Source organism: Muntiacus reevesi, chromosome 12, assembly GCF_963930625.1.
Source record: "Muntiacus reevesi chromosome 12, mMunRee1.1, whole genome shotgun sequence".
NCBI lineage: Eukaryota > Metazoa > Chordata > Mammalia > Artiodactyla > Cervidae > Muntiacus > Muntiacus reevesi.
Window position 1 is genome coordinate 22,678,266 of NC_089260.1, and position 27,582 is coordinate 22,705,847.

Sequence of the window (27,582 nt, forward strand, 5' to 3'; positions counted from 1 at the left end):
GTGTTTCTTTAAAAAGCAGTACTAAGGAGACTCCCTGGCTGTCCACTGGTTAAGACTGTGCTTCCAGTGCAGGAGGCCCAAGTTCAGTCCCTGGTCAGGGAACTAAGATCCCAGATGCCATGTGCTATGGCCATAAATGAATTAAAGATTTTTTTTAATTTAAAATAAATAAAAAGCAGAACTAAGATAAATATCATTTTCTCTTTCAATTTTGTATTTTCATACTGTTGTTGACTTTTGAAAATTATAGTAATAGTTTTTATTTCTACTACACAATGATTCTGCTTTGTACATTATGTTAAAAGTGGTATAACTCAAGTATCTTAGCTAACATATGCATAAAATAAGATTTGCGAGTTTAACCATTTTTACCATAAAATATAGGCGCTTTAGGCATATTCACATTGTTGTACAACCATCACCACCATCCATTTCCAGAACTTTTTCATCTTCCTGAGCTGAAACTCTCTACTCATTAAATGATAGCTTCCATTCTCCCCTCCTTAGAGTCCTTGGCAAGCACCATTCTTCATTTTGTCTCTATGAATTGTGTCTGTACCCTAAGTATCTCATATAAGTGGGATCATGCAATATTTTCCCTTTTGTGTGTGGCTTATATCCATTAGCATAATGCCTTCAAGTTTCATCTATGTTGTAGTGTGTCAGAATTTTCTTTCTATATAAAGCTGAATAATATTCCATTGTACACAGCACATTTTCTTTATATGTTCATTTGTTGATAGATGTTTGAGTTGTTTCCACCTTTTGGCTGTTGTGAATAATAATGCTGCTATGAACATTAGTGTACAAATAATTTGTTTGATTTCCTTCTTTCAGTTTTTTTACTTTGGTTATATACCAGAACTAGATTTGCTGGATTCTGTGATAATTCTGTGTTTACTTTTTTGATGAACCATTGATCTGTTTTCCACAGTGGCTATACCATTTTATAGTCCCACCAGCAACACACTAGGGTTTGATTCAGTTTTTCAAAACAGGGAATTTTCTTTGCATTTAGGTATACTGAATTTAGATATACTGAGATATACTGTATATAACTTAGATATACTGAAGACCTAAGGATTATATTCAGTAGATGTTTAGGAATTACATTCTATAAAAGATTGAATTTTTTCATTATTCAGAGTTAATGAATGTTCATTAAAGAACTTTTGACAAACATGTACTCATCACCTGGAGATGATCATTGTTAATGTTGTGGTGTTTTTATCTTTGCTGTTTAGTGTTTATGTGTATCTACATACACACATTTATATACACACACATATACAATATTGATATAATTTGTATATATCTTTATATACGTATATTTTTCATATAAAATTAGGATTACGTGTAGTATAGTTTCTTGCTTTTTTCACTTCATATTTTATGTCATGAACATTTTCCTGTGTCATACAGCTGACCCTTGAACAACCCAAGGGTTAAGGGGTGACACATACTCCTCTCCCATATTCAAAAATTTATGTATAACTTTACAATCTGCCCTCCATGTCTGTGGTTCTGCATACATGGATTCAGCCAACCATGTATCATAGCATTATAGTATGTATTATTTGAAGAAGAGCTACATAGAAGTGGACCTGTGCAGTTCAACCCTGTGTTGTTCAAGGGTCAACTTGAACCCGTGTAGTTCTTTCATGGTTTTCAATGGCCCTGTAATTTAGCTATTCCTGTATTTATTAAGCCATTCAGTTGTTATTAACAATTCATATTATTAAGATTGATATTGTGACAATTGCTGGCATAGATATCTTTATTTGATATGTTTGTGTTTGGTTGTCTTATATTCTGAAATCTTGGAGTATTATAAAATGTTGCATTCTGGTTGACCCAATAATATAGTAGACTACTTGTATTTTATTGAGTTTGTTTGGGTGCAGCCTTTGATTGGGTTTTCCTGTTATGACACATTACTAAAAGGAGAATGTTTGGTAGATATGTTTAGATAGGTGTTCCTGGATTGCTGCTGTTTGGTTTCCTCTTTTTGTATGTGCATATCGAGGGAGGACAAGAAAACTAGTTTTAAGTAGCTAATTTTAAGAAACTTAAGATTCTATATAGGGAACTATTCAAAGTTTCTGATCTTTTATCATATAACTATATAATGTAAATATATAATGGAATATAATTGTGAGAAGAATAGTAAAAGTTCTTTTAACCTGATGCAAATGCTGAGGCTCAGATAGATTACGCACCTTGCGCAGTGTTACACAGAAAAAAGCCATGACTAGTATCCAGGTCTCCTGGCTATAGCAAGGTGCCTTTTCTTCCATAGTGTGCCTCCTTTGTAAGCTGATTAATGTCCAGTTTCCTGAACTGATCCACGTGTCAGACCTTCAGTGCGTTGTATGTCAGCATCTGTGGTTGGAAAGGTTAGAGATGATTCATGCTTAATAAACTGAACAGATGGCTGAATCTAGCATATTGTTTTTGTCACACCTTCATATGTATGTAAAAGCTTCAGAAAAGTTTTTACTGAATTTTTTGTGTAACAACCATATTACAGTAAAACTTTGAAAATTCTTCAAACTTATTTAGATATTGTTCTACAAGGGTGATAGAGAGTTTGCAGAATATTGTATATGTATGTGTATGAATAATTACTTTAGTGTGGTTATTACAAAAATTTAACCAGAATTTCTGGATCTTCCACATTTTTTTCTAATACTCCTAGACATGATATCAGTTCATAACTTGGGTGTTAGTTTATTAGTCTTGCTATACTTGTCACTTTTGATGAAAAAATATATAAGCTACTTAAGAGAATTCACCTTTCAGTAAAGTAATGTTTTATTCTGTAATTATTTGTCAGAAGTTTGGAGATAAACATTACTTTGTCTAAATTATTTTTAGACACAGTTTTAAATTATTCAGACATAGTATATGAGAATTGAATGAACAATCTATCTCAATTCTAGGTTCTGCACTTTTAAAAGAAAAGAGAAGGCATCGATTGCATAAGTTCTTATGTCTCAGAGTTGGAAAACCTATGAGGAAAACATTTGTATCTCAAGCAAGTGCAACAATGCAACAGTATGCACAGAGAGATAAGAAACATGAATATTGGTTTGCCGTGCCACAAGAAAGGTAAAACAATAACAACAAAATCTGGAAAACATTGAGATTCCTTGAGTTGAAATTATTTTGTATAACAGTTCACACCAGTAGCAAAGTACTGAAATAGTTTATCATTAAAACCTGACACTAAATCTGTTCAAAATCAGTTAGCTCCTCTTTAATTTACCCCACTTTTAATTTTAGTCTCCTTTGTGGTTTAATGCAAAAAATATGAACATATACCTCGTGTTACTAGTAAACAGTCATAGTTAAAATGTTTTAGATCAAGAAGGTTCATTAAAGTATTAGCTGGTACAGCCCCACCTCAAGGCAGGAAATGATCCAATTTCTTTTATTTTTAACTTTTTATTTTGTATTTTGTTAACTGGTATAGCCAGTTATCACTGTTGTGATAGTTTCAGGTGAGCAGCAGAGGGACTCAGCTGTACAGAGAAGCATGTATCCATTCTTCCCCAAACTCCCCTCCCATTCAGGATGCCACATAACATTGAACAGAGTTCCATGTACTATACAGAAGGTCTTTACTGGTTATCCATTTTAAATATAGCAGTGTGTAAATGTCCATCCCAAACTCCCTAACTATATATAATTTGATTTTTAAAAATTTCATCAAATCCTTTCTATTAGAAATGCTTGCTGTATACATAGCACTAAATTAGCTACTAAAAGGATCTGGTCTTCAAATTATTTTTCATACTAACTGCACAGTAAAATTTTTCATGTTATGATTGAGCAATATTTGTAAAGGATGTCTGTTATCACTGTATTATAAATACTGATATTGTAAGTTCACTGTATCATAAACAATGACATTCTAAGTTAAAACTTAGGTTTATCTATTAAATATATCCAGTGGAATTTAGATAATGTAACAATTTGCCCTCAATGATTAGATTATACATTTAAACACTACTTGAATGTGCTCTTCTAAAACAGTTAAAATTTGCATCACTGATTTTCTCTTTGAATTTAGATTTCAGTTATACTTCCTCATAGAATCTTATTATAAGGTAGTATATTTTTATTCCTTCTTACATTTTTTTGCAACAAATTGCATATACTTACACAGTTATCTGGGGCTTCCCAGGTGGTGCTAGTGTTAAAGAACCCGCCTGCCAATGCAGGAGACATGAGACGCCAATTCGATCCCTTGGTCAGGAAGATACCCTGGAGAAAGGCATGGCAACCCACTCCAGTATTCTTGCCTGGAGAATCCCCATGGACAGAGGAGCCTGGTGGGCTACAGTCCATGGGTTCACAGAAGAGTCAGACACAACGTAGCGACTAAACTTCACCGCAAGATACTGAATATTTCTGCCTTCTAAAACCATGCTATGCTTTGTTTTCTGTGCAAACATACATGAAAAGTTAGTGCAGAACAAAGGTACACAGTGCCTCTGCCCATAAGACATGCAGAATCCAAGAGAAAATTGTCTTTCAACGCCTACATTGTTCCAAATATTAATTAAACCCAGAAGAAAATTTTGTTATTGAAATTATTACTAATGAACAGTTGATCAAAGAAACATGAATTATAATTTATCATACATAGTTATTACACATAAAATGTAAGATACAGGAAATGTCTTAATAAAATAGTTAGGGCTTCCCCCCAATTAGTTTATGTATCCATTGATGAATATTGTTTATTGAAATGATAAGACTTAGTGGCTCAGTTCTGCCCACTCCCTTTTTTCTTTTTTTGTAAGTACTAAAAAGCTTTGTTCATAAAAAAAGTCTATGAAACTGAGTTTTATTATAATGTCAGTCAGTTCTTTAAATGTGTTTCTGTTTATATTCTAAAATTAATCATCTTTCATCAAAATTATTTTTAGTGACCATCATTGAATAGCTTCATTCAGTTTTGTGGAAATTAGTAAATTAGAAACCACCTGATATGCAAAAGGACTTATTACCCAGTCTTTAAAATCTTTCCCTGTCTCAATACCAACTTTGGGCAACCTGGAACTTTTTATACTGGAAGTTTTTTAACTATAAAGACATGTACCATTGTAAAATTCTGGATGAGTGAGGATGGTACTTTAGTGAAAGCAGAGAAGAAGCAGTCTGTAAGATATCTTAACCATGCTGTTCTCAAGAAGATGAGTATGAGTGAAGATTACCATATGGAAACAGAAGAGAAAGAGATTGATTCCCTTAGATTTATCTTACATGTCTGTGTACCTCTTGGAAAGGCTTTATATGTTCCTCTGAAGACTTACTTTCAAGAATATAATAATAAAATTCTTTTCTCTCCCCCCTCACTTAAATATACAGTACAATCTGTGCATTCAACAAAATGTGATTAGAATAATGGTATGATTTGCATAATTCATGAGTACATGAAAGGCAAAGAGCCAGATACTCTGATCTGCCAGTGATACCAAGATGATTACAATGAAATATTCAACCCTATTATGTCTTTAGTTAAAAACAACATAAGGATTTATTTTTCTCCTTAGTGTTGACTTTGTTTTAATTTTTTGCATGGAATTTTCCATTTTAATACTGTCCTTGCACCTTCACTAATGTTCATTAAAAATTAGTTTTATTAGAATTTTGAACTTTATTGTATTTAAGATTTTACGAAAAACATTGCTTTATAGAGACAAATTATCTGAAAGATGATACTTAACACTTTTTTAAAGCATTAGTTACCACATAACAAATGACACTATTAAAAATTTATTTTATTGAAAGCAATGTCCAGTACAGTGATTATTGATTGCTATATGTTAGTAGAGAGTTTTATAATCACTTTTCAGTCATCCATACCAATTAAAGCCAGCAAAAATTTGAAATGTGCGTCTGACCCCTCAGATAATTTTTATTTCAGGGATTTAGACGTTAGTAAACAAAATTGAAAGAAGGAACATAAAAGTTAAATATATTAAATTTCTATTAACCTGGGAAAAACTTGTATAGTGGTCAGGTTTCAGAATAGGTAATTAGAATAAGTTGTTTGTTGTATTTTAGATAATTAGATCATTGTGTGATTGAGGTTAAAATGGTGAATTTGGTTTTCCTTCCCATTATCAAGTTTATTTCATGAAAAGAAATGTTACCATGGACAGCGTCTGAGCTAGTCAAAACCAGAATGAAGAAAATCCTAATGTAGTAAGGAGCTTGACGGAACACAGCCCCAAAAGTTTAGGTTAATGTCTTCCTGGTAGTGGGCTTTGTTTCATTTTTAAATAAAGAATTAGTATATGTAATATTTTGTATATTTTAAGTCTTCAAGTTTTGTGAAGCTGTTTAACAAAAATAATTTTTAAACTCTTGCTAACAGCTCAGAATAGCACATCTATTATTCATAATCACTCGTTCTTACAGGACCGACCACTTGTATGCGTTCTTCATTCAGTGGAGTCCAGAAACATATGCAGAAGATACTGGTGAATATACCAAAGAACCTGGATTTATAGTAGTAAAAAAGATTGAAGAATCTGAAACAAATGAGGATTCTACTAATGAAGCAGCAGCTAGAGAATGGGAGGTAAGGGGGAAAATGTGAAGCTTTCATTTATCTTTTTTTTTGGTATGAATTTATAGTTTTAGAGTTGGCAAAGTTCAAGTGATCTTTTAAATGAGTAATATTTTAAAGGTTCACTGTCCTTGTATATATGTGTTTATTGAATAAATCTGATTAGTAACTTTGGTTTATTCCTTTTCGTCATTCCCCTTTTGCTTTAAAATGCTAGAGAAGCAACCTGTCAGCAGTAAAATACCTTTTATTGAGTGAACTTTAGGAATAATTACTGTTATACTAATTTTCATAAAACATTTATTGCAGATCTAATTCACTTTAATGTTATCTCCTGCATGGAGGAGGCATAGTAGTTATTTAACACATTCATGCAAATTAGCACTCCTTCTAAGCTCATATCCAAGCATTATCTTGACATCAGTTTAGCAATATGCAAAGGAAATAAGCTGATGCTAATTTTACAAAGTAATGAAAGTTTTTATGTGCTGCTCAGATTTACTGAGCTTGTATAAATGGTCAAATTAACACTAAACAACTTTTTTTTTAACCCTTCTTAGATCTGTCTTTTAATATTGCATATTATGATTTTACATGCTTTGTCAAGTGGGATTGATAGAGTGACATATCTGGTCTTTCTTTTGTTATGGTTCCCTGGATTCACCATCTTCATGCATTAGAAAATACAGAGCAGATGCTAAAATGTGATAATAAACTGAATCAAATTTTGTTATCCATCTGGTGTTGTTTGTGGTTGTTTATGTGATGAATGTGGTGTATATGCACTTAACATGTATAATGATTAAAGCTATACATGGCATGTCTTTTGTTTAAAACACACACCTGACTTTGTATGTGCCTCAGTCCATTCTGCCTAGTATATTCAGCATCAGTGTTTACTGTGACTGGGATACAATAGAGGAAAAGAGTTAACATGTCCTAAGCATTTATTTTGAGTTATTTTAATATTTAGACTGATATTGTTAATCTCCCCACCAGCTTTCACAATAGCCATGAACTGGAAACAACATGAAAGCCTGTCTGCAGGTTATTGGACAAAAAAAATTTGGAATATTTATAAAATTCCAAATAATGAAGCAATAAAAAGGTTCTGTTGATACAACAATGTGGATGAGTCTCACAGAATAAAAGACGTCAGGCCAGACATGAAAGACATATATTGTATAATTTAATTTACATAAAATTCAAAAGGGCAAAACTTGTCAAAAGTCCACCAGACTACCTGTTTCTGGGAATTTAGGGGTTGTCTAGGCTCTGGAGGGAACTTTATAGAGTACTGGACGTGGTCTGTATTTTATTCTGGGTGATGAAATACTCCCTGTGTATTTACAATTTAGATTTAGAAGACTTTTAAAATAGCCCAGGTGATCAAGGATGTAAACCTATACTAAACCAGTAACAAAGGTAAAATGGAAAGGGTTAAAGTAAAGTGTTTTAAAAAGGTATCACCTAGCTAATAAAACAGCATATAGTGACAGATGATGGTGAAGTACTAACTTGGGTGGCAAGGTGGATGGCAGTATATTCAGTCAAGTCAGAGAATTGACAGTTTTCTCTCTTTTGAGATTGAAACACTTAATTTTGGAAATAATAGACTTTATACTAATTTTTTCGAGTATTAACTATTTTTATTTAAAAGGAACCATCTTAGTTCTTATGGACAATTCTGTATATTATAATTTCTAAAGAAAAAGTTTTCTCACCTGTTTGCAACTAGAATTGATTCAAATAAAAAGAAGATGATAAATTGATTAAAAATTAAATTTTAGAAACATTCTGCTGTGTTATCTGGAAACATTTTGCTGCACTGTCTAATAGAGTAGCCACTAGTGACATGTGGCTATTGAATACTTGAAATGTGGCTAATGCCACTAAGAAACTGAATTTTTAATTGTTTAATTTTGATTAAACATAAAAACCAATACTTGGTTCAGTACTGGATGACTTTTAGATATGTTTTGAACAACTTAGATATATGATTCTATTTTTTTCAGCTATAAATTTCATAAAATCTCAATATGGTCTCATAAATAAGATGAGGTGTTTCCTGTGAAAATCTGGTATCTGCATTGAGATGTAGTTAAATATGCTAATTCCTGTAAATACAATTTCCCCTCGCTGCTTGTAGCTGTTGAGCAAGGAAATATGACTGGTCCAAATAGAGATAATCTGTAAATATAAAATATATGGTGGTTTTTAAAGATTCAGAACTGAAAGAAAAAAATGTAAGGTATCATTAATTCTTACATTGATTATGTTGAAATGATAATGTTTTGGATATATTGGATTAAGTAAATATATTAAAATTGATTTAACATTTTTTTAATGTGGCCACTAGAAAATTTATAATTGCATATGTCTTGCATTGTATTTCTCTTGTATGGTATTGGTCTAGTGCCTGATAGCTACTAAGTACATAAAAAGCTGGGGGTTTTTTTTCCCCATCAAAAGTCTGTTCTTTACCTTAGAGTTCTCTCATGGTGGTGTACATTCTATGGGTTTGAGCAAATGTAAGAGAACATAAAAAGTATTTTAAATGTTTAGAGAATTTTTTTAAAAGGGAATTTGAGGTGGATGAACCTCAAGCCTGTTACACGGAGTGAAGTCAGTCAGAGAAAAACAAATGTTATATGTTAACACATACATATAGATTCTAGAAAAATGGTACTGATGAACCTCCTTGCCTACATGCAGGGCAGGAGTAGAGATGCAGGTGCAGAGAACAGACTTGAGGACACAGCAAGGGGAGGAAAGGGGGGGAAGATGGAGAGAGTAATGTTACAGACATACCTTGTCATGTGCAAGCTGGATAGCCGGTGGGAAGCTGCTCTGTAACCAGGGCGTTCAGCCCAGTGGTCTCTGACGAGTCGTAGGGGTGGGAGGGAAGTTCAGGAGAGAGGGGCTATGTGTATACTTAGGGCTGATCCACAGTTTTGTACGACAGAAACCAGCACAGCATTGTGAAGCAATTATCCTCTAAATAAAGATAAGTTTTAAAAAGGGAATTTGACTAGAGAACATACATAAAATAAGAATAACTCAAAATTTCTACCTAGGTGTAGAGAATAGGTGACTTAGAATTTAAGATGAATTTGTTATGAATTTATTTCATGCTGACACGAAATTTGTACATTGGGGCACGTTTGCCTATGATAAACTTACCTTCTCTACTTCCTTTCTGTTCTCCCTTCCTGTTCCCCCTTCTCTTCCTCCTGCCTACGTAAGTACCATGAGGGCAAGGTTTTATGGATTTCATACACTGCTCTATCTGCTGAACTATGAACAGTGCAGTCATATAATTAACCCTTTGTAAATACAGCATTAGTGAATAAATTTGGACATAGATTAAAATAAACAATAAATATAAGTTGTACTTGTTAGCAGTTGGTCTAAAATAAGTTGTTATGTCTCTTGTAGTAAATATTTTATCATAAAGCCCTAGACTTTTAGAGTTGAAATTAACTGACAGTTCAGCCTCTCTCATTTTACATTTTACATCATTCTTGATTCTACTTTAGCATATTTAGTGACAGGGAGCTTATTACCTCAAAGGGCAGTGTTTTTCAGTTTAGGACAGTTCTGTTAGAAAGTTCTTTCTTTTAGTGAATTTAAAGAAATATACCTTTGTAAGTTTAATACGTTTATCTTTGTTCTTCCTTCCCGTGCACATTAATAACAACAAAATTGTTCTGTGTAATATGATAATGTTATAATTTATTATCAGATATTAATATTTAAATATTCTTTATTATTTTATCTTTTTAAAATCCTCTACCAAGATTATATTCACTGGTACTTCTCTTTGACTTTAATAACTCTTCTTTGATCCGACACTGTCTTCATCACTACCCTAAAAGGACATTAACTGTAGCACCCCAAATTAATAAAATGTGCATCTTTGTTAACAAGAAAAATTTTATAAATTTGAAACAACTTAAGTTCCCAAATGTTCAAATTAAAAGTCAGTTCTACTGAAGATAGAAAGGGCTGGAATTTGAGAATTAGATATGAAAAAAGGAAGCAAGAAAAGAGAGCAGTATTAGAGATTTGTTTACAGTGAATTCCAGAAAAAGGTGAGGGCCACAGAAACCTGCCTTTACTAGCAAAGAGAACAGATAGGTGCATTTTAAGATTATTAGCAGTAAGAACCTTTATGATACAACAGAACTAAGATTTCTGAATACTTGGAGAAAAAATCTGAGAAATACTGCATGTATAACTCAAGATGTGTGTTGGATTGATGTTATTTAATATGTACACTTTATTCAAGTTTAGTCATTAGTGTAAATATAGTTAGCATTAAACATCAGCTTACCTCACCATTGTTTCTTTTTTAACCATGCTGTCTTGAGTATCAAGAATAAATTCTTCTGCTCTGGGTAGTTCAGTAGCCCTACATTGCAGCTGAAGTAGAACAATTTCTACAATTGGTAGAGTTTTCTCTGTTTTTTTCCGGTACTCAGTTCCAGAAATCAGTAAAGCGTGTGTACTGAGGAAAACGTATTATGTGGGCTTTTGCAATTTTGTGAGAAATATTCCTTTTTCGTGGGGATCGTTTTTATGAATTTTCATTGAAAACACAGTAATGGAATTTCAACAGTGTGAGGAAGATCCTGAGGTGAAGGTGGGAAAAGATACCTGTTGACCTCCTAGTATTTGCTGATGATTGTGCTTTTATTTGATTGATACATAAATACAGAGATTAACAGTATAGTGAATTTGCATGTACCACTCAACTCTATCAACTTATCTCATTTATAATCCTTTTCTATAGTTCTTCACATTTCTTCACATGTGATAAAAATGTTTAAAATACATATGAGTGTATTTTTACAATTTGCTGTTTGAGTCAGCATCCCAGCATGTGGCATATAGTTCTCTGACCAGGGATGGAACCTGGGCCCCCTTGCATTAGGAGTGCAGAGTTTTAGCCACTAGACCACCACAGAAATCCGAGAGCCTGTTTAATTTTTAAGATTCATATGAATTTTGCATTTATCTTAATTCATCTGATATACATAAAAAACCTTTTAAAATTCCTGATCATGAAGTAAAAGTGATGCTACAGTAGTGAAGGAAATTATTCTGGTTTACTCTTCACTTCTCACACTTTTCTAAGTATGGACAAAAATATCTTACATTGAGTTTTTGGTTTCTGATATGACCTCTCCATTTTTATGTGCTTGACATTACTCACATTTTCTCAAATGATCCATGCTTTCATTTAAGTGAAAATATAAAAGTGGCACTAGTGGTAAAGAACCTTCTTGCAGAAGAAGAATTTGTCTTGCAGGACACACAGGAGATGTGGGTTCAATCCCTGAGTCGGGAAGATCCCCTGGAGGAGGGCATGGCAACTCACTCCAGTATTCTTGCCTGGAGAATCCCATGGACAGAGGAGCCTGGTGGGCCATGGTCCATAGGATCACAAAGTCAAACATGACTGATGCAACTTACATGTATGCATAAATGTAAATTTATTGGCTACTTATTAACTAAACCTGTATAACGTTTTTGTAATTATGCCAAATATTTTAAAATTTGCTTTCTGATGTAATTTTGTAAGTCATTTATAGGATCTTCCCATTTTGACATTAATTTTTAGTATTTAATTGTACAAAAACTTTAAAATATTTAACCTAACCTTAGCAATTGAGGCTGTAAAATTTATCATATCTTCAGTGATTTGGTTTTCCACCTGGATGTGGTAATTACCATGTGAAATCAGTTCTGTTTTCTTATTTGTCATTAAGTAGAGTTATTGCTGTGGTGTTTTAGTAGATTTCTCAGAAAAGACTTAACAGTTTCATATTGCTGCAACTTTTAAGAGCCAACAGTTTCAGGAGGCTTCCATTTGTTTGGTTAGTGTTTTACTTCTTAAGCTACCAGACAATGAGTATTCTGGTGTTCATTTTCTTAAAGACATGGTTTATGTGTGTGTGTGTTTAAAGTAGCAAGTAGTGCCAAAATTGAAATTGAGTCATTATGTAAAATAAAGCAAAATTCCTGATCTCTTCTCAATCTAGTCAGCAAAATCCATACAGAATTGATTTTGTTCAAAATAAAAGTAGTCTCTATATCTGAGTCACTAAATGGAGGTCACATTTCTCAGATAAAAGCAATTAAAAAAGAATATACTTTTATAAAAAAATTGAATCACGTAGGATTATAAATCATAACACCAAAAGAAACTCAGTAAATCTGAAAAATTTTTAAATCAAAAGCATTAAAAACAATTCGAATTTATGAGTTAACACTAATTGTCTTGTGTAATATTTCCATATTGATTATTTTTTAGACCTCTTTATTGAGGTATGATACATAAAAAGCTGTTCATATTTAATATATATAGCTTGAGTTTGGGGACAAATATACATCAATGCAAAATTCAGGGTTAAATTGAAGAAAGTAGGGAAAACCACTGGACCTTTCAGGTATGACTTAAATCAGATCACTTAACGTTTATACAGTGGGGGTAACAAATAGATTCAAAGGATTAGATCTGCTAGACAGAGTTCCTAAAGAACTATAAACGGAGGTTCATTACATTGTACAGGAGATGGTGACCAAAACCATCCCCAAGGAAAAGAAATGCAAGAAGGAATAGTGGTTTTCTGAGGAGGCCTTATAAATAGCTGAGAAAAGAAGAGAAGCGAAAGGGAAAGAATGAAGGGAAAGATATCTGAATACAGAGTTGGAGAGAATAGCAGGGAGAGAGAAGAAAGCCTTAAGTGAACAATGCAAAGAAATAGAGGAAAACAATAGAATGGGAAAGACTAGAGATCTCTTCAAGAAAATTGGAGATATCAAGGGAACATTTCATGCAAAGATGGGCGTAATAAAGGACAGAAACGGCAAGAATCTAACAGAGAAGCAGAAAAGATGATGAGAGATGGCAAGAACACACAGAAAAACTATACAAAAAGGTCTTGACCTTGATAACCATTATGGTGTGATCACTCACCTAGAGCCAGACTTCTGGAGTATGAAGTCAAGTGGGTGTTATGAAGCATTACTATGAACAAAGCAAGTGGAGGTGATAGAATTCTAGCTGAACTATTTCAAGTCTTAAAAGATGAAGCTGTTAAAGTGCTGCACTCATTATGCCAACAGATTTGGAAAACTCAGCAGTGGCCACAAGACTGGAAAAGGTCCGTTCATTCCAATCCCAAAGAAAGGCAACACCAGAGAATATTCAAATTGCTGTACAGTTGGACTCATTTAATATGCCAGCAAGATTATGTTCAAAATCTTTCAAAATTAAAATGCACCTGCTCCTTGGAAAAAAAGTTATGACAAACCTAGACAGCATATTAAAAAGCAGAGACATCGCTTTGCCAACAAAAGTCTGTCTAGTCATAGATGTATAGCTCTATAGTTTTTCCAGTAGTCATGTATGAATGTGAGAGTTAGGCCGTAGAGAAGGCTGAGCGTAGAAGAATTGATGCTTTTGAACTGTGGTGTTGGAGAAGACTCTTGAGAGTCCCTTGGACTGCAAGGAAATCCAACCAGTCCATCCTGAAGGAAATCAGTCCTGAATATTAATTAGAAGGACTGATGCTGAAGCTGAAACTCCAATACTTTGGCCACCTGATGTGAAGAGCTGACTCATTTGAAAAGACTCTGATGCTGGGAAAGACTGAAGGCAGGAGGAGACAGGGACAACAGAGGATGAGATGGTTGGATGGCATCACCAACTCAGTAGACATGAGTTTGTGTAAAGTCTGGGAGTTGGTGATGGACAGGGAGGCCTGGCATGCTGCGGTCCATGGGGTCGCAAAGAGTCGGATGCGACTGAAGGACTGAACCGAACTGATGCATGGTGTGTGTGTGTGTGTGTATATATTTTTAAATCTCATATAAACTATGTTTTGGTATGCATATTTTTGGTTATAGAAATTCTGGCTGGGAGTAATGGTAGGTTTTCAATATAGCACCCCACTACCACTACCATTTAATGTTTGTTTTATGCATGAGGCAATGCAGGGATGGGGTTGGTGACCACAGTTCACTGTATGTGTAAGAGGACTCTATTGTACAGCTGGTGTAGAGATGGTTATAGTGTGTCTGTGAGGGATTGTGGGAGAGAGATCTTAGGGTAAGTGCGATGTAGAGCTGGTTGGGGAGGTATAGGGGTGGCAGGTGTGTGGCAGGGTGGATGTTCATCATAGGTATACGGTGTCCTATACATGCACATCCTGGAATGTGGAGAAAGGAGACGTGGGGGTGTGGTACAGTACATACACTAGAAAAGTGGTTGTGTATATGTGAAGGCAGCATTGTGCACACAGCTTTGTTGTGCGTACACACAGCAAGGTTAAGGGGGAGGAGCAGGTTTAATTTATATGGAAGAAATATTCAGTGTATCATTATAATACATTCAGTGTACTATTTACCTCTAGTTAAAAGTCAGGTAATCTAGATATTTTTTGTTTATAGTCATAATAGTATTTAATCTTAAAAATTGACTTACATTCAGGATACCCCTTGTTAGTGAAGTATATACCTAGGCATAATAGATAATAATTACTTTTTCAAGAAACTGTTAGGAAATGCAGTTTTAAAATGGGCTATGTAATACTCAAAGGAATTTTCAGGTCACACTGAATATTTGTATAGGATTTATTTGTAGTAGATTGGCTTCATTTGTATAGTCACTCTAAAAGTTTGAAGTGTCCTCAAAGGATGTTTTAATGCTTAAAAATACATATAAGATGAAATGTTATAGGATTCTTAGATATAAATAAGGAACAGAATTTTATGACTGTAGAAACAGACAATAAAATGTTAATTGAAATCATTTGTGTACTTTGGAAGGGACTCTGGAAACTGTACTGATTACTTTTTTATGACTGAGGTATTTTTAGTGTATTTCTTAATGTACTGGTGTTTGGAAATACATGCTCTGTATCTTTAAACCTTTGAGTCCTTTCTTTGCACATTTGGGTACAGTGCAACCAAACTTAAACATGGGAAATCCTCTCTTCCCTCCCCAGCTTAACAGTCTCCACTCAGGACTATCTTTGCAATGGATACTACTTAGTGATTAGCTCTCTGTCTTGTCAATCAAATCTTTGTCTCCAGCAAACAGTTTTGTCACTATAGTAGGGCTCTTGTGCTGGAAATGGATCTCTGACAGAGGAAGAATGCTTTTTGAAACAGTTCTTAGGAGATGATGTAACTTAATTTGTCCTGGAAAGGAAATGTCTCGTCTCTGGTATGGGAAAAAGGGGAGAAGGCATCAACCAATTAATCAAAAATATACTCTGGTAAATCTTAGTCGATGATTTCAATTTCTGTATTTACTAGTCTTTTTATGGTGACATTCTGCAGAATTATGCAATTTTAAAATTTAAGCATAAAGAATACTTGGAGAATTCAAAATTCTCTATGATTGTAAAAAAGTACCTTCAAGTTATTTCTGCTAATCCTAAATATCTTCAAAAGGAAATAAATAAGGGTCTATGATTTGGTTTGTCAAAGTGTTTTGGTTTTCCTGTTTTTCATCAGCAGGAAGTTATTGAATTTTTATTACTGCCTTAATTTTCAAGTTAAGCTTTGTAGGAAAATACTCAGAATTTTGTTTTCCTTAAAAATGAGTGAATTTTTGTTTTGCTTAAAAATAAATTGAGTAGAACCTTCTTAATGAATTTTTATTTTTCTTGATTGGATCCCAAACCAAATACATTTATAATTTAGTGTATGAAGGCTATTGTTTTAGCCATATGAGAAAAGACCTTTTTTAAGCTATCCAAAAAGTTTCAAGCATTACTGCCTAATACAAAACTTTAAATAATATTCTAACAAAGAAAAATCTTAGTCAACCTTACTATTATAAGACTCCTAGGTATTTTTTGGTATAAGTATTTATGCATTATTTGTTAGAAAATGTATTGCCAGTTTTTCTTTCTTTGGTAGTTTAGGATTATATCTTGCTTTATGAATGTTCATTTTATTTGTCATGTAATTGTAGGTGATTTAAATGTGACTGGATATATACTTAGACCCCAGAGTGACTTTGAAAGTTGCCCTCAGCAACTTGCCACTCTGAATTGTGTAAAAATATCAAAATAATTTCTATTAGTGGTGTTTTAATTTGGCTGAGAGTACTTTGTTAAATCTTTTTATTTTTAAATTTATGATTTCATTTTTTTGTTTGTGAAACATCACCACAGAGGGTTTAGTCATCTGAAATGATTGGATTTGTTAAAATTCTGATCAGATTATCAGATTAGCCAATTAACCCAGCTTTTTTTTTAAAACCAAGAACAGTGATGCTATTCATATATTTTTAATTTGCAGTTTGAATTAACATTTATCATTAGTTTGCTAATACTATATTATAGTTCATTACAAATACAGGCAAAATGTGGACAGTTTGAACTTTCTAGGTCATTATAATGTGCATCACACATTTATTACAGTCACAGATTCATTTTCAAACTTATAGTAAGGTGTTACGTGATTTTGTCAGATACGAGAGCATGCTTCTCATTGGTCCTTAGCTCTGCACATAATTAGAGTTTATATATAATACTTCATTTAACCTTCACACTAAGTTACAAAGTCAGTAGTATCACTTGCCATTTTAAAAGTGAGAAAATTCATATGGACTTACTACTGAATTAAGCTGTCCTGGAGAACAGAGACAGCTCAACCCTAGCATTTTCATTACTTCACCAGGATGTCTTTGAGAGTTTTATAAAATGGTACAATATAGTATAATGTGTTTTGGTGTGTAGACAAGCTCAGGTCCCCATTTTCTAACTGTTTTTCTTGCTTTGGAGTAGAAATCCCAGAAGCTGTAGGGTAGGAGAAAGGCTTAAGAAAATTTGCCATTTGCAACAACATGGATGAACCTAGAGGGAATTATGCTTAAGTGAGAGTTAGAGAAAAACAAATAGTGTATGTTATCACTTGCATATGGAATCTAAAATGTAAAACAAAGTAGTTAATATGACAAAAAAGAAACCATCTTACAGATATAGAGAACAGGGAATACAGCTGATATTTTATAATAATTATAAATGGATTATAATCTATAAAAATTTTTGAATCACTGTTGTACACAGTGATTGATAAAATCAAGCATGCTTCATCAGTATGGTTCTCACTTAAGCTAACTGGACAAAGATTTAACTTCACTCTGTATATTTTAGAGCCTATTCTTCCTGTTAGTTCCAAAGATGGCTTTCGCCAGTGTCTCTGTCCCCAAGGTGAACTTCTTTTGCTCCCTGCCTCTCCAGAAGACTCCAAAATCTGCAAGCAGATCTAACTCTGGCTCCTTTCAAGTTACTGCTTCTGTCCCAAGTCTTCCAGAGTATGTGTGCTCTTTTAAGACTGAAGTCTTCTTTTTCCTGCAACTCTCTGGGTCTCCTGAAAGGATACCCCACTGGCCTTCAAAGTTAAAACATTCTGGGGGCTCGTTTTTTCTAGCAGAGGACGCCCAGATTTGGGAACCTGGTGTGGGACTCAGACTCCTTTGGAGAGAATTCCCTGGTGGCTCAGACGGTAAAGCGTCTACCTGCAATGCAGAGACACGGGTTCAATCCCTGGGTCAGGAAGATCCCCTGGAGAAGGAAATGGCAACCCACTCCAGTACGCTTGCCTAGAAAATTCCATGGATGGAGGAGCCTGGTGGGCTATAGTCCATGGGGTTGCAAAGAGTCGGACACGAGTGAGCGACTTCACTCACTCATTCACTCTGCAGTTATAGTTAGCCTTCTGTTTCTGGTTCAGCTACCAAAGGTATGGTCTGGACTGTACCATGACTGCATCCCTCCTGCCCATCTTCATTATATCTTCAGTTGTTAAAAATCTTTCCTGGTAGGTTCCAGTCTGCCTCACTGATAGTTGTTCAGCGAATAATTCTGATTTTGCTGTGCTTGTGTGCTCAGCGTCTTTCTACTCAGCCATCTTGCTGTCTTATTTTTAATGGCTGTTGCAGAGTTTATTCTGATTTATAACGTAAATTTAATAATTTACTTAAAGCTGTTGATATATTTGTTATACCCATATACTCTGCCTTTTTTGTGTTTGTCAATAAATTGTAATTGACATGGAGATTTATAAGTTCATTTTATAAGGGTGTAAGCTTAATTCCATTAAAGTCACAAAATATTAAATATTTTAAAATATTAAACATCACTTTTCTCTATCAGTTCTTCACTGCTACTGCTGCTAAGTCACTTCAGCCGTGTCCGACTCTGTGTGATCCCATAGACGGCAGCCCACCAGGCTCCCCCGTCCCTGGGATTCTCCAGGCAAGAACACTGGAGTGGGTTGCCATTTCCTTCTCCAGTGCGTGAAAGTGAAAAGTGAAAGTGAAGTTGCTCAGTCGTGTCCCACTCTTAGCGACCCCATGGACCGCAGCCTACCAAGCTCCTCCGTCCATGGAATTTTCCAGGCAAGAGTACTGGAGTGGGGTGCCATTGCCTTCTCCGAATTCTTCACTAGATTTTGTCATATTTCCCTTTTTTTGTTGTTTCCTAGGCCCTCATATATGACAAGATGAATTTATTTTTTTATATTTTAGACTTTTATGTTTGAAAACACATGATGAATTATTTACATCTGTGTAGAAATTAGCTCACAGCTAGAATTTTAAGAAAAACCAATTTAAATGTAAAGCTCTTTTCAGTGACCTTAGCTGAAGATAATGATTGTAATACTGATAAAAAAAATATTTATACTAACACTATACACTTACCATGAGTTTTTTTTAATTTAATCCTCAAACTGTTGAGTATTTTTACTTTCACCTTCATTTTACGAAACAGAGACATATGATGGTCATATTGCAACCAGAAGTCAGCACTATGGTTTGAATCCAACCATTCTGTTCTGGCTCTAGGCTGTGCCCTCAAATATTTTGCTATCCTTGCTCTCAAAATCATCAGAATATAACTAGGAGAAGGGGGTTAACATTCATTTTGTACATTTATTGTATCAGTTTCTACTTTATATATACCTTATTCATACTGCTATTCCTCATAAAATGTCTAAAGTATGATTATCATTTTCATTAGAAAAACCGGAAATAAATTAAGTTTGACTGCTCAAGTTCGCCCAACCAATATAGTCAGCCTTCCTTATCTGCCACTTCTGCCTTCTATATTTATGCATTTGCAGATTCAGCCAACCACAGATCAACAGTATTTAGGAAAAAATTCTAGAAAGTTCCAAAAACCGAAACTTGAATTTGCCACGTGCTGGCAACTATTTCTATTGCATTTATATTGTATTTACAACTATTTACATAGCATTTACATTGTATTAGGTATTGTAAGTAATATACTGGAGAAGGAAATTGCGATCCACTGCCGTTTTCTTGCCTGGAGAACCCTTGGAGAGAAGAGCCTGGCGGGCTACAGTCCATGGGGTCGCAACAAGTCAGAAATGACTGAGTGACATAGCATAGCACAGCACAGGTAATATATAGTTGATTTAAAGTATATGAGAGAGGTGTGCATAGATATATGCAAATACTTTGTTATTTTCTGTAAGGGACCTGAGCATCCATAGATTTTGGTTTCAGTGACAGTTTCTGAAACCGATCCCTTAGGCATATGTAGGAATGACTGTTAAACAGAATCAAAATTACAACAGAGGAGTTTTACAGCTAAGCCCAGGATGCTTTCTGCTATACTGCCTATATATTCCTACCTATAGTACATATTCATGGGAAGTTTAACAAGTGTTTATATCTGCCTTACTGTATAAACCACCTGCTCTCAGGTTACAACATAGTTGAAAAAAGGACATATACAGATACATTCAGTGTAGAATATTTTTCTTTGTTTATTTGACTTTAGTAATTGAAAAGCATATTTATTAGTATATAAGTTGTGAGACCTAATGATAAAATGAGTCTCTCTGATCCCACTCACTCACTCACTATCCAACTTAAGAACTAGAATGTTACCAATGAAAGAGTATCATCCTGTGTGTTCTTGCTCTTTCTCATCTCATGTACTGTCCAGATTGGTAGCTACCTCCCTGAATTTTGTTACCATTTCCCTGCTTTTCTTTAATTATTAGATTTTATTTTTTTGGAGCTGTCAAAGTTTATAGAAAACTTGAATGGAAAATACGGAGAGTTCCCATATACCCCCTTTCTCTCCAAACACAGTACCCCTATTATTTACATCTTGTATTAACGTGGTACATGTTATATTGTATAAGCTAATATTATTATACATTATTACTCAAAGTCTGTAGTCTGCTTTGGGGTTCATTCTTTGTGTTACACATTCTATGGAATGACATGTATCTGCCATTATATAGGATGATACAGTGTAGTTTTCATTGCCTTCAAAATGCCCTGTGCTCTGTCTGTTCATTTCTCCTTTGCTCCACCTGAAGACCAGGGAACCATTGATGTTTTCACTTTTTCTATAGTTTCGCCTTTTCCAGAGTATCATATGGTTGGAATCATACCATATGTAGCCTCTTCGTATTAGCTTCTTTCAGTTAGTAAGATGAATTTAAGGCTCCTCCCTGTCTTTTCATGGCTTGATAGCTCATTTCTTTTTAGTGCTGACTTTTAATATTGGGCTTCCCTGGTGGATCAGCTGATAAAGAATCAGCCTGCAATGTGGGAGACCTGGGTTCTATCCCTGGGTTGGAAAGAACCCTTGGAGAAGGGAAAGGCTACCCACTCCAGTATTTTGGCCTGGAGAATTCCATGGACTATATAGGCCATGGTATCGCAAAGAGTCGGACATGTCTGAGTGACTTTCACTTTAATATTCCATTGTCTTAACTTACCATAGTTTGTTAATCTGTTCACCTCAGAAGGACATTTTGGTCACTTCCAAGTTTTGATCCTTAAAGAAAAGATTGTTATAAACATTTGTGGGCAGATATTATGTGGACATAAATTTTCAGCTCATTTAGGTAAATACCAGGGAGTGTGATTGCTGGATTATATAATAAGTGTATTTTTAGTTTTGTAAGAAACTGCCAAATGGTTTTCCAAAGCGACTGTACTGTTTTTTTTCCTTTACCAACAGTAAATGAGGGTTCCTATTGCTCCACATCATCACTAGCATTTAATGTTATCAATGCTTTCATCCTGAAGACGTATGTAGTATTATACCATTGTTTCTTTTTTTTATTATTATTATTTTTTTTTTCGTTTTCTTTTCTTTTTTTTTTTTTTTTTTCAGTGGGTTTTGTCATACATTGATATGAATCAGCCATAGAGTTACACGAATTCCCCATCCCGGTCTCCCATCCCACCTCCCTCTCCACCCGATTCCTCTGGATCTTCCCAGCCCACCAGGCCCGAGCACTTGACTCATGCCTCCCACCTGGGCTGGTGGTCTGTTTCACCACAGATAATATACATGCTGTTCTTTCGAAACATCCCACCCTCCCCTTCTCCCACAGAGTTCAAAAGTCTGTTCTGTACTTCTGCGACTCTTCTTCTGCCCTGCATATAGGGCCATCGTTACCATCTTTCTAAATTCCGTATATATGTGTTAGTATGCTGTAATGTTCTTTACAGAACAGATAAAGAACATTACAGTATCCCATTGTTTCTTTAATGTGCATTTCCCAGATGACATATAACATAGAGCATCTTTTCATAGTCTTGTTTGTCTGTTCAGATGTTTAGTTCATGTTTTTTTTCTTGTTATTTTTAAGAGTTCTTCAAATATTTTGGATAGCATATTTATCAGATATAAATCTTGCAGAGATTTTCTCCCAGTCTGTGGATTATTTTTGTATTCTCTGGACAGTGTCTGTCACAAACCAGTTGTTTTTAGTTATAATGAAATCCAACTTGCTTTTGGTGTTATATCTAAAAAGTCATCTTCAAACCCAAAGGTATTTAGATATTTTTCTGTTATCTTCTAGTTATTTTGTAGTTTTGCATTTTACATTTGGGTTTAAGATTCATTTTCAGTTAATTTTTGTGAAAAAGTATGAAGACTGTCCAGTTTAATGTTTTTGCAAGTAGATGTCCAGTCATTCCAGCACTCTTTGGTAAAGATCATTCTTCATTGTGTTATCTTTGCGTCTTTTGTCAAAAATCAGTTGACTGTACTTGCCTGTATTGAGGGTCTGTATCTTCCATTCCATTGATCTGTTCTTTTACCAATATCCAGTCTTGATTATAGTAAGTCTTGAAGTTGAGTAGTGTCAGTCCTTCAGTTTTCTTCTCTTCCTTCATTATTGTGTTGGCGTTGGGATCTCTCTACATAAACCTTAAATAATCAGTTGCCTATATCCACAGAGTGACTCAGTAGGATTTTTATTGGAATTGTGTTGTCTATAAACCAAGTTGGGAAGAACTAATATTTTTTCTGTACTAAAATAAATAGTATTATTTTACATTTCAGATTCCCGTTACTCATTGCTGAAATATAGAGAAGCAGCTGACTTTTGGGTATTAACCTTATATCCAGCTAACCTGCTGCAATTGCTTATTAATTCCATTGGTTTTTGTTGATTTTTTTAGAATTTTCTTTATAGATAATCATGTCATGTGCTTAGAGTTTAATTCCATTCTTCCCACCTGTATACCTTTTATTTTCTTTTCTTGTTTTACTGTGTTAGCTAGGTCTTCCTAGAATATTGAATAAGAATTGTAAAGTATTTTAATTGTAGGATTTTTTTTATTAAATGTTCTTTATCAAGTTTCAGGAGTTACTCTCTATTTCTAGGTTGCTGAGAGTTTTTATAATGAGTGTGAGATTTTGACTAATGCTTTTTCTGCATCTATTTATGTGTAATGGAATATATCAGTTGATTTTCATATGTTGAAATATCTTGCTTATCTCTTGCATGTGTGCTATGCTAGGTCACTTCAGTCGTGTCTGACTCTTTGCAACCCTCTGGACCATAGCGCACCAGGCTCCTCTGTCCATGGGATTCTCCAGGCAAGAATACTGGAGTGGGTTGCCATGTCCTCCTCCATGGGATCTTCCCAACCCAGGGATTGAACCCATGGCTCTTAAGTCTTGTGCATTGGTAGGCAGGTACTTTACCACTGGTACCCCCTGGGAAACCCCTATCCCTTACACACCTGGAATTAAATCCCACTCGGTCACTGCATATAAATCTTTTTTTATATGTTATTAGATTCATTTGTTGAGGGGTTTTTGCATGTGTGTTCATCAGAGATAGTGATCTGTAGTGTGTCTTTCTTAGTATATCTTTATTTTTTGTTAGGATAATGCTGCCTTCATAAAATGAGTTGGGAAGTATTTTCTCTGCTTTTATTTTTTGGAAGAGATTGTAGAGAATTGCTATAATTTATTCCTGAAAGGTTTGATTGAATTCAATAGTGAATCTGTCTAGATTCACTGAAGGTGCTGCAGAGCTAGAGATCACACCACTTTGGGTTTCTTTGTAAGTACAAAATCAGCTGTGATAGGGTTTGGATTTTTCCTTTGCAGACATTAGTATCATTATATTGGCCAGAATGAAAAATCTGTTAATTTTTTCTTTTTTCTATTATCTTGTCTGTCATGGCTTTCAACAAGTTTGCATAGCTTTTGATAGTTACCTTAATGTTTACTGGTAGCTAATTCATTTTAGTTGGCTAGAACTAGGTATGGTAATTTATGTTTTACAAGATTATTAATTATTAATTAATTTATTTAATAGATATAGAGCTACTCCAGAGGATCTGTTTCTTCTTGTATGAATTTAGTGGTTTGTGTCTTTCAATGAATTGGTCCGTTTCATCTAGGTTTTCAAATTTGAAAGTATAGAGTTGTTTATAATATTCCATTATTATCAATAGTGGTGACCTCCCTTCATTTATGATGTAATTTATTTGTATGTTCTCTTTTTTTTTTTATTAGTTAGCCTGACTAAAGATTTAAATTACAATAACTATTGAAAACAGTAGTTATAATTTAAAGCAAAAAGGAACCAAGTTTTAACATAACCCAGGTCTAATTTTGTAATAAAGACTATCTCATATATTATGAAATATAGAACAGAGTTTTAGGTAGTTTCAGAATGCTATTGTATGCCCTATTTTGTTAGCTACAACAGCTCAACTTTAATTCCCTCCTTTTCAAAAATATTTTTAGATATAAAAGTAAATATAAATGGCATTGTTAAGTAACATTTTTCTTTCTACATCATCTCCCTTTACTAAGGAATAAAAGTAAGGAGTAAATGAGAAATAAAAATTCCACATTCACAGATATCTCTGTTAGTCTGCAAGGCAGTTGGGGGAAAGGAAGTTTGTTTATAGTATAATCCTAAGGGGAAATCCAAGAAAGAGGACTGTTGAGGCGAAGCGAAAGACACTCAGTTGTGTCCAAGTCTCTGCGACCCCATGGACTATAGCCTGCCAGGCTCCTCTGTCCATGGAATTCTCCAGGAAAGAATACTGGAGTGGGTTGCCATTCCCTTCTGCAGGGGATCTTCCCCGCCCAGGGATCGAACCCGGTTCTCCCACTCTGCAGGCGGGGTCTTTACTGTCTGAGCCACCGGGGAAGCCCGAGAGGACTGTTAGACCAAAGCACTGCTCCTTCTTTCTGGGAAAACGTGTTCTTGTTCATGACATTCACAGCAGCTGTACATTTCCTCTTTTTTCAGCTTCTGTTCTTAGTGGTGTGTCTCATTGTAATAGAGATGGGTGTATGTCACTCTGCCTTTACATTTGTAATTTGTTGAAAGTAAGTGCTTAGGCAAACAGTTTGTGAGATTCCTTTGTCAAAAACTGTAAAGACTGGAGAGTAGCACTTAATTCTGCAGAGGGTAGTTCCTACATATGGGATTTAGTAGTATATCTAAACCACTTTGCACCTTAAGAAATGACTTTCTAGCCAGACAGCTAATACACTTTTAGTTAGAAGGTCTTGATTTCCTCAACTGTGTACTTTAATACTTGGGAGTATGATGTAGGACATTTTGTAGCAATCTGTCCATTTTCTACTTAGGTTTAATCTTTTGGATAAAATAATACTTTCTGTACATGGTTTATGATTTACTAAGGGATTAAAAGTTAATTTGAGACTAATTTCAGATCCACCATATATACTAGGAATCTGTATCTCTCTATTCATTTTGATAGAGGGAAGTATATTTCTCTAGTTGCTGGTGGAGATAGATGGGCCTAATTGAGCAGCTGGTGTTTCTTCTTTATGGGAAGATACTCCAAGATGAAGACAATAGCAAGAAGAAGGAGAATCTGAGCCTTGCCCAGAATAAAGCTAATAAACCATATGTTTCTCATTCTCAAAGTCAGAGACCTTCCTGACCACACATGCACAGAAAGGTTCTTGGAAGGTCAAAAGGGAGGTGGGTACTGCGTCTCCCCATAGTAGGTGATGTCAGTCTACCTATTAGGCCTCTTTGCGAGACTCCATCTTGTCTAAGAGATGTGTGAACACACATGGAAGGTCCCTGGGGTAAGCCAGATACAGTTTTAGAACCAGGCAACGCAAGGCGATTGGCCAAAGGAATCCCAGAAGAGAATGCCCCTTATGACTGTTTAAACTACTGTGAACGCAAGGTGTGCTCTCTGAGTTCACTGATGTGAGTCTATTCGTAACATACCCTTTTTACCTCCTAATAAACACTGTACTTGTTTCACTACATGTTGTCTCTCTGTGGGAATTCATTTGTATAGAGCCGATGAGTCAAGGGCCTTGTCACTGGCCACTATGCCTGGTGGTCCAGTGGCTAGGATTCTGCGTCATCCCTGCCACAACCTGGCTTCAGTCTCTGGCCCGGGAACTGAAATCCTACTTCAAGCCAAGGCCATCTGAGATCATAGTCATTTGATTGCAAATCTTTCTTCTTTATTAGTTTACCTGCACTTTTGACAATATTGTATATCTCCATTCATCACAGCATGAATAAATATTTCAGGGTAAGGAGGTGGTGAGTTTGTAAGTCCCAGAAAGGAGTATAGTTTAAAAAAATATTAGAAAAGTAGATTTGTGACGTTAAAGAAACTATGACATTACCAGATATAATAAGCTTATAATGGCAATTTATGGTTCCCTCACTGTCAGTTCCTGTTCTAGGTGATGTTGGTACATAGATTATAACTGATCCCTTTGTGAGCAAATTCAACTTTACTCTCCTCCAGAAAGTGTGTTTTATATGGTAAAAGAAGAGCTTTAAGTGCAAGATAAGTGTTGAGTGGAAGAATAGAAAGGATGGAAAGGAATAGTTAAGTCATATAATTTGAAAATTCTTGCACAGAAAACTCTTGTAGACTAAATGCCATAGGAAAACAGAAGAAAAATATAACTGATCTTTAAATATTTTGTAGAAAGTTCTTTTTGTGCCTTAGAAAAGGAAGCTGTGATTTTTAGTTTTTTACTTTTAGTACCTAATTTTTCTTTCATATTTATTGAAAATACTGTTGTTCTTAATTGATCAATCTTTAATAATTTTAAATTTAAATTTCAGAGCAGGGAAACTGGGCTTCCCTGATAACTCAGTTGGTAAAGAATTCTCTTGCGATGCAGGATATCTCGGTTCAATTCCTGGGTCGGGAAGATCTGTATATAAAATAGTTGAGCTCTGAAAACTGAAATGTTTTAATATCAAAAATAAAAACCAAACATAAATATGGATACTCTTCAGCATTATCCTCTAGTCCTTAGGTAACTGATGGAAAATCATCAAGTAAAAGTAGTGTTAATCCTTGTTTACTCTGTGGTGGGCACTATATTCAGTCCTTTATGTGCATTTTATTTCTTCTTTTTATTTACACAGAAACCCTATTTGGTATGTACTCTTATTGCTTTCATTCTTTTATATACTCTTATTATTTCCTTTGTCTTATTGTTCCCATTGAGAAAAATAGATAAAAAAGGAGGAAAACCTAGTTCCATCCAATTCCCCAGAGGTTGAGATCATAACCACTTTGGGTTTCTTTGTAAGTAGAGAGAGAGTTAATCATATTGCATGTGTTCTTTGCTTTGTGAAAGTCAATCTAATAATGGCCAGAATGAGAAAATCTGTTGAGTTTCTTTTCCATTTTTTAA

At 34.6% G+C, this 27,582-nt stretch overlaps 1 protein-coding gene across 5 annotated transcripts in view; it reads left to right on the top strand.

Annotated features, from left to right (window-relative positions):
* OXR1 (oxidation resistance 1) overlaps window positions 1-27,582 on the top strand; it is a 395,731-nt gene that overhangs the window by 356,074 nt on the left and 12,075 nt on the right. For 3 of the 5 annotated variants that reach the window (XM_065903644.1, XM_065903645.1, XM_065903646.1), the window contains 2 exons: window positions 2,943-3,111; window positions 6,436-6,598. In XM_065903644.1, the coding sequence (XP_065759716.1) occupies window positions 2,943-3,111; window positions 6,436-6,598 (332 nt within the window). Of the gene's footprint in view, window positions 1-2,942; window positions 3,112-6,435; window positions 6,599-15,721; window positions 15,877-27,582 lie in introns of those variants that run through there. The other 2 variants (XM_065903648.1, XM_065903647.1) reach the window with 2 other exon arrangements.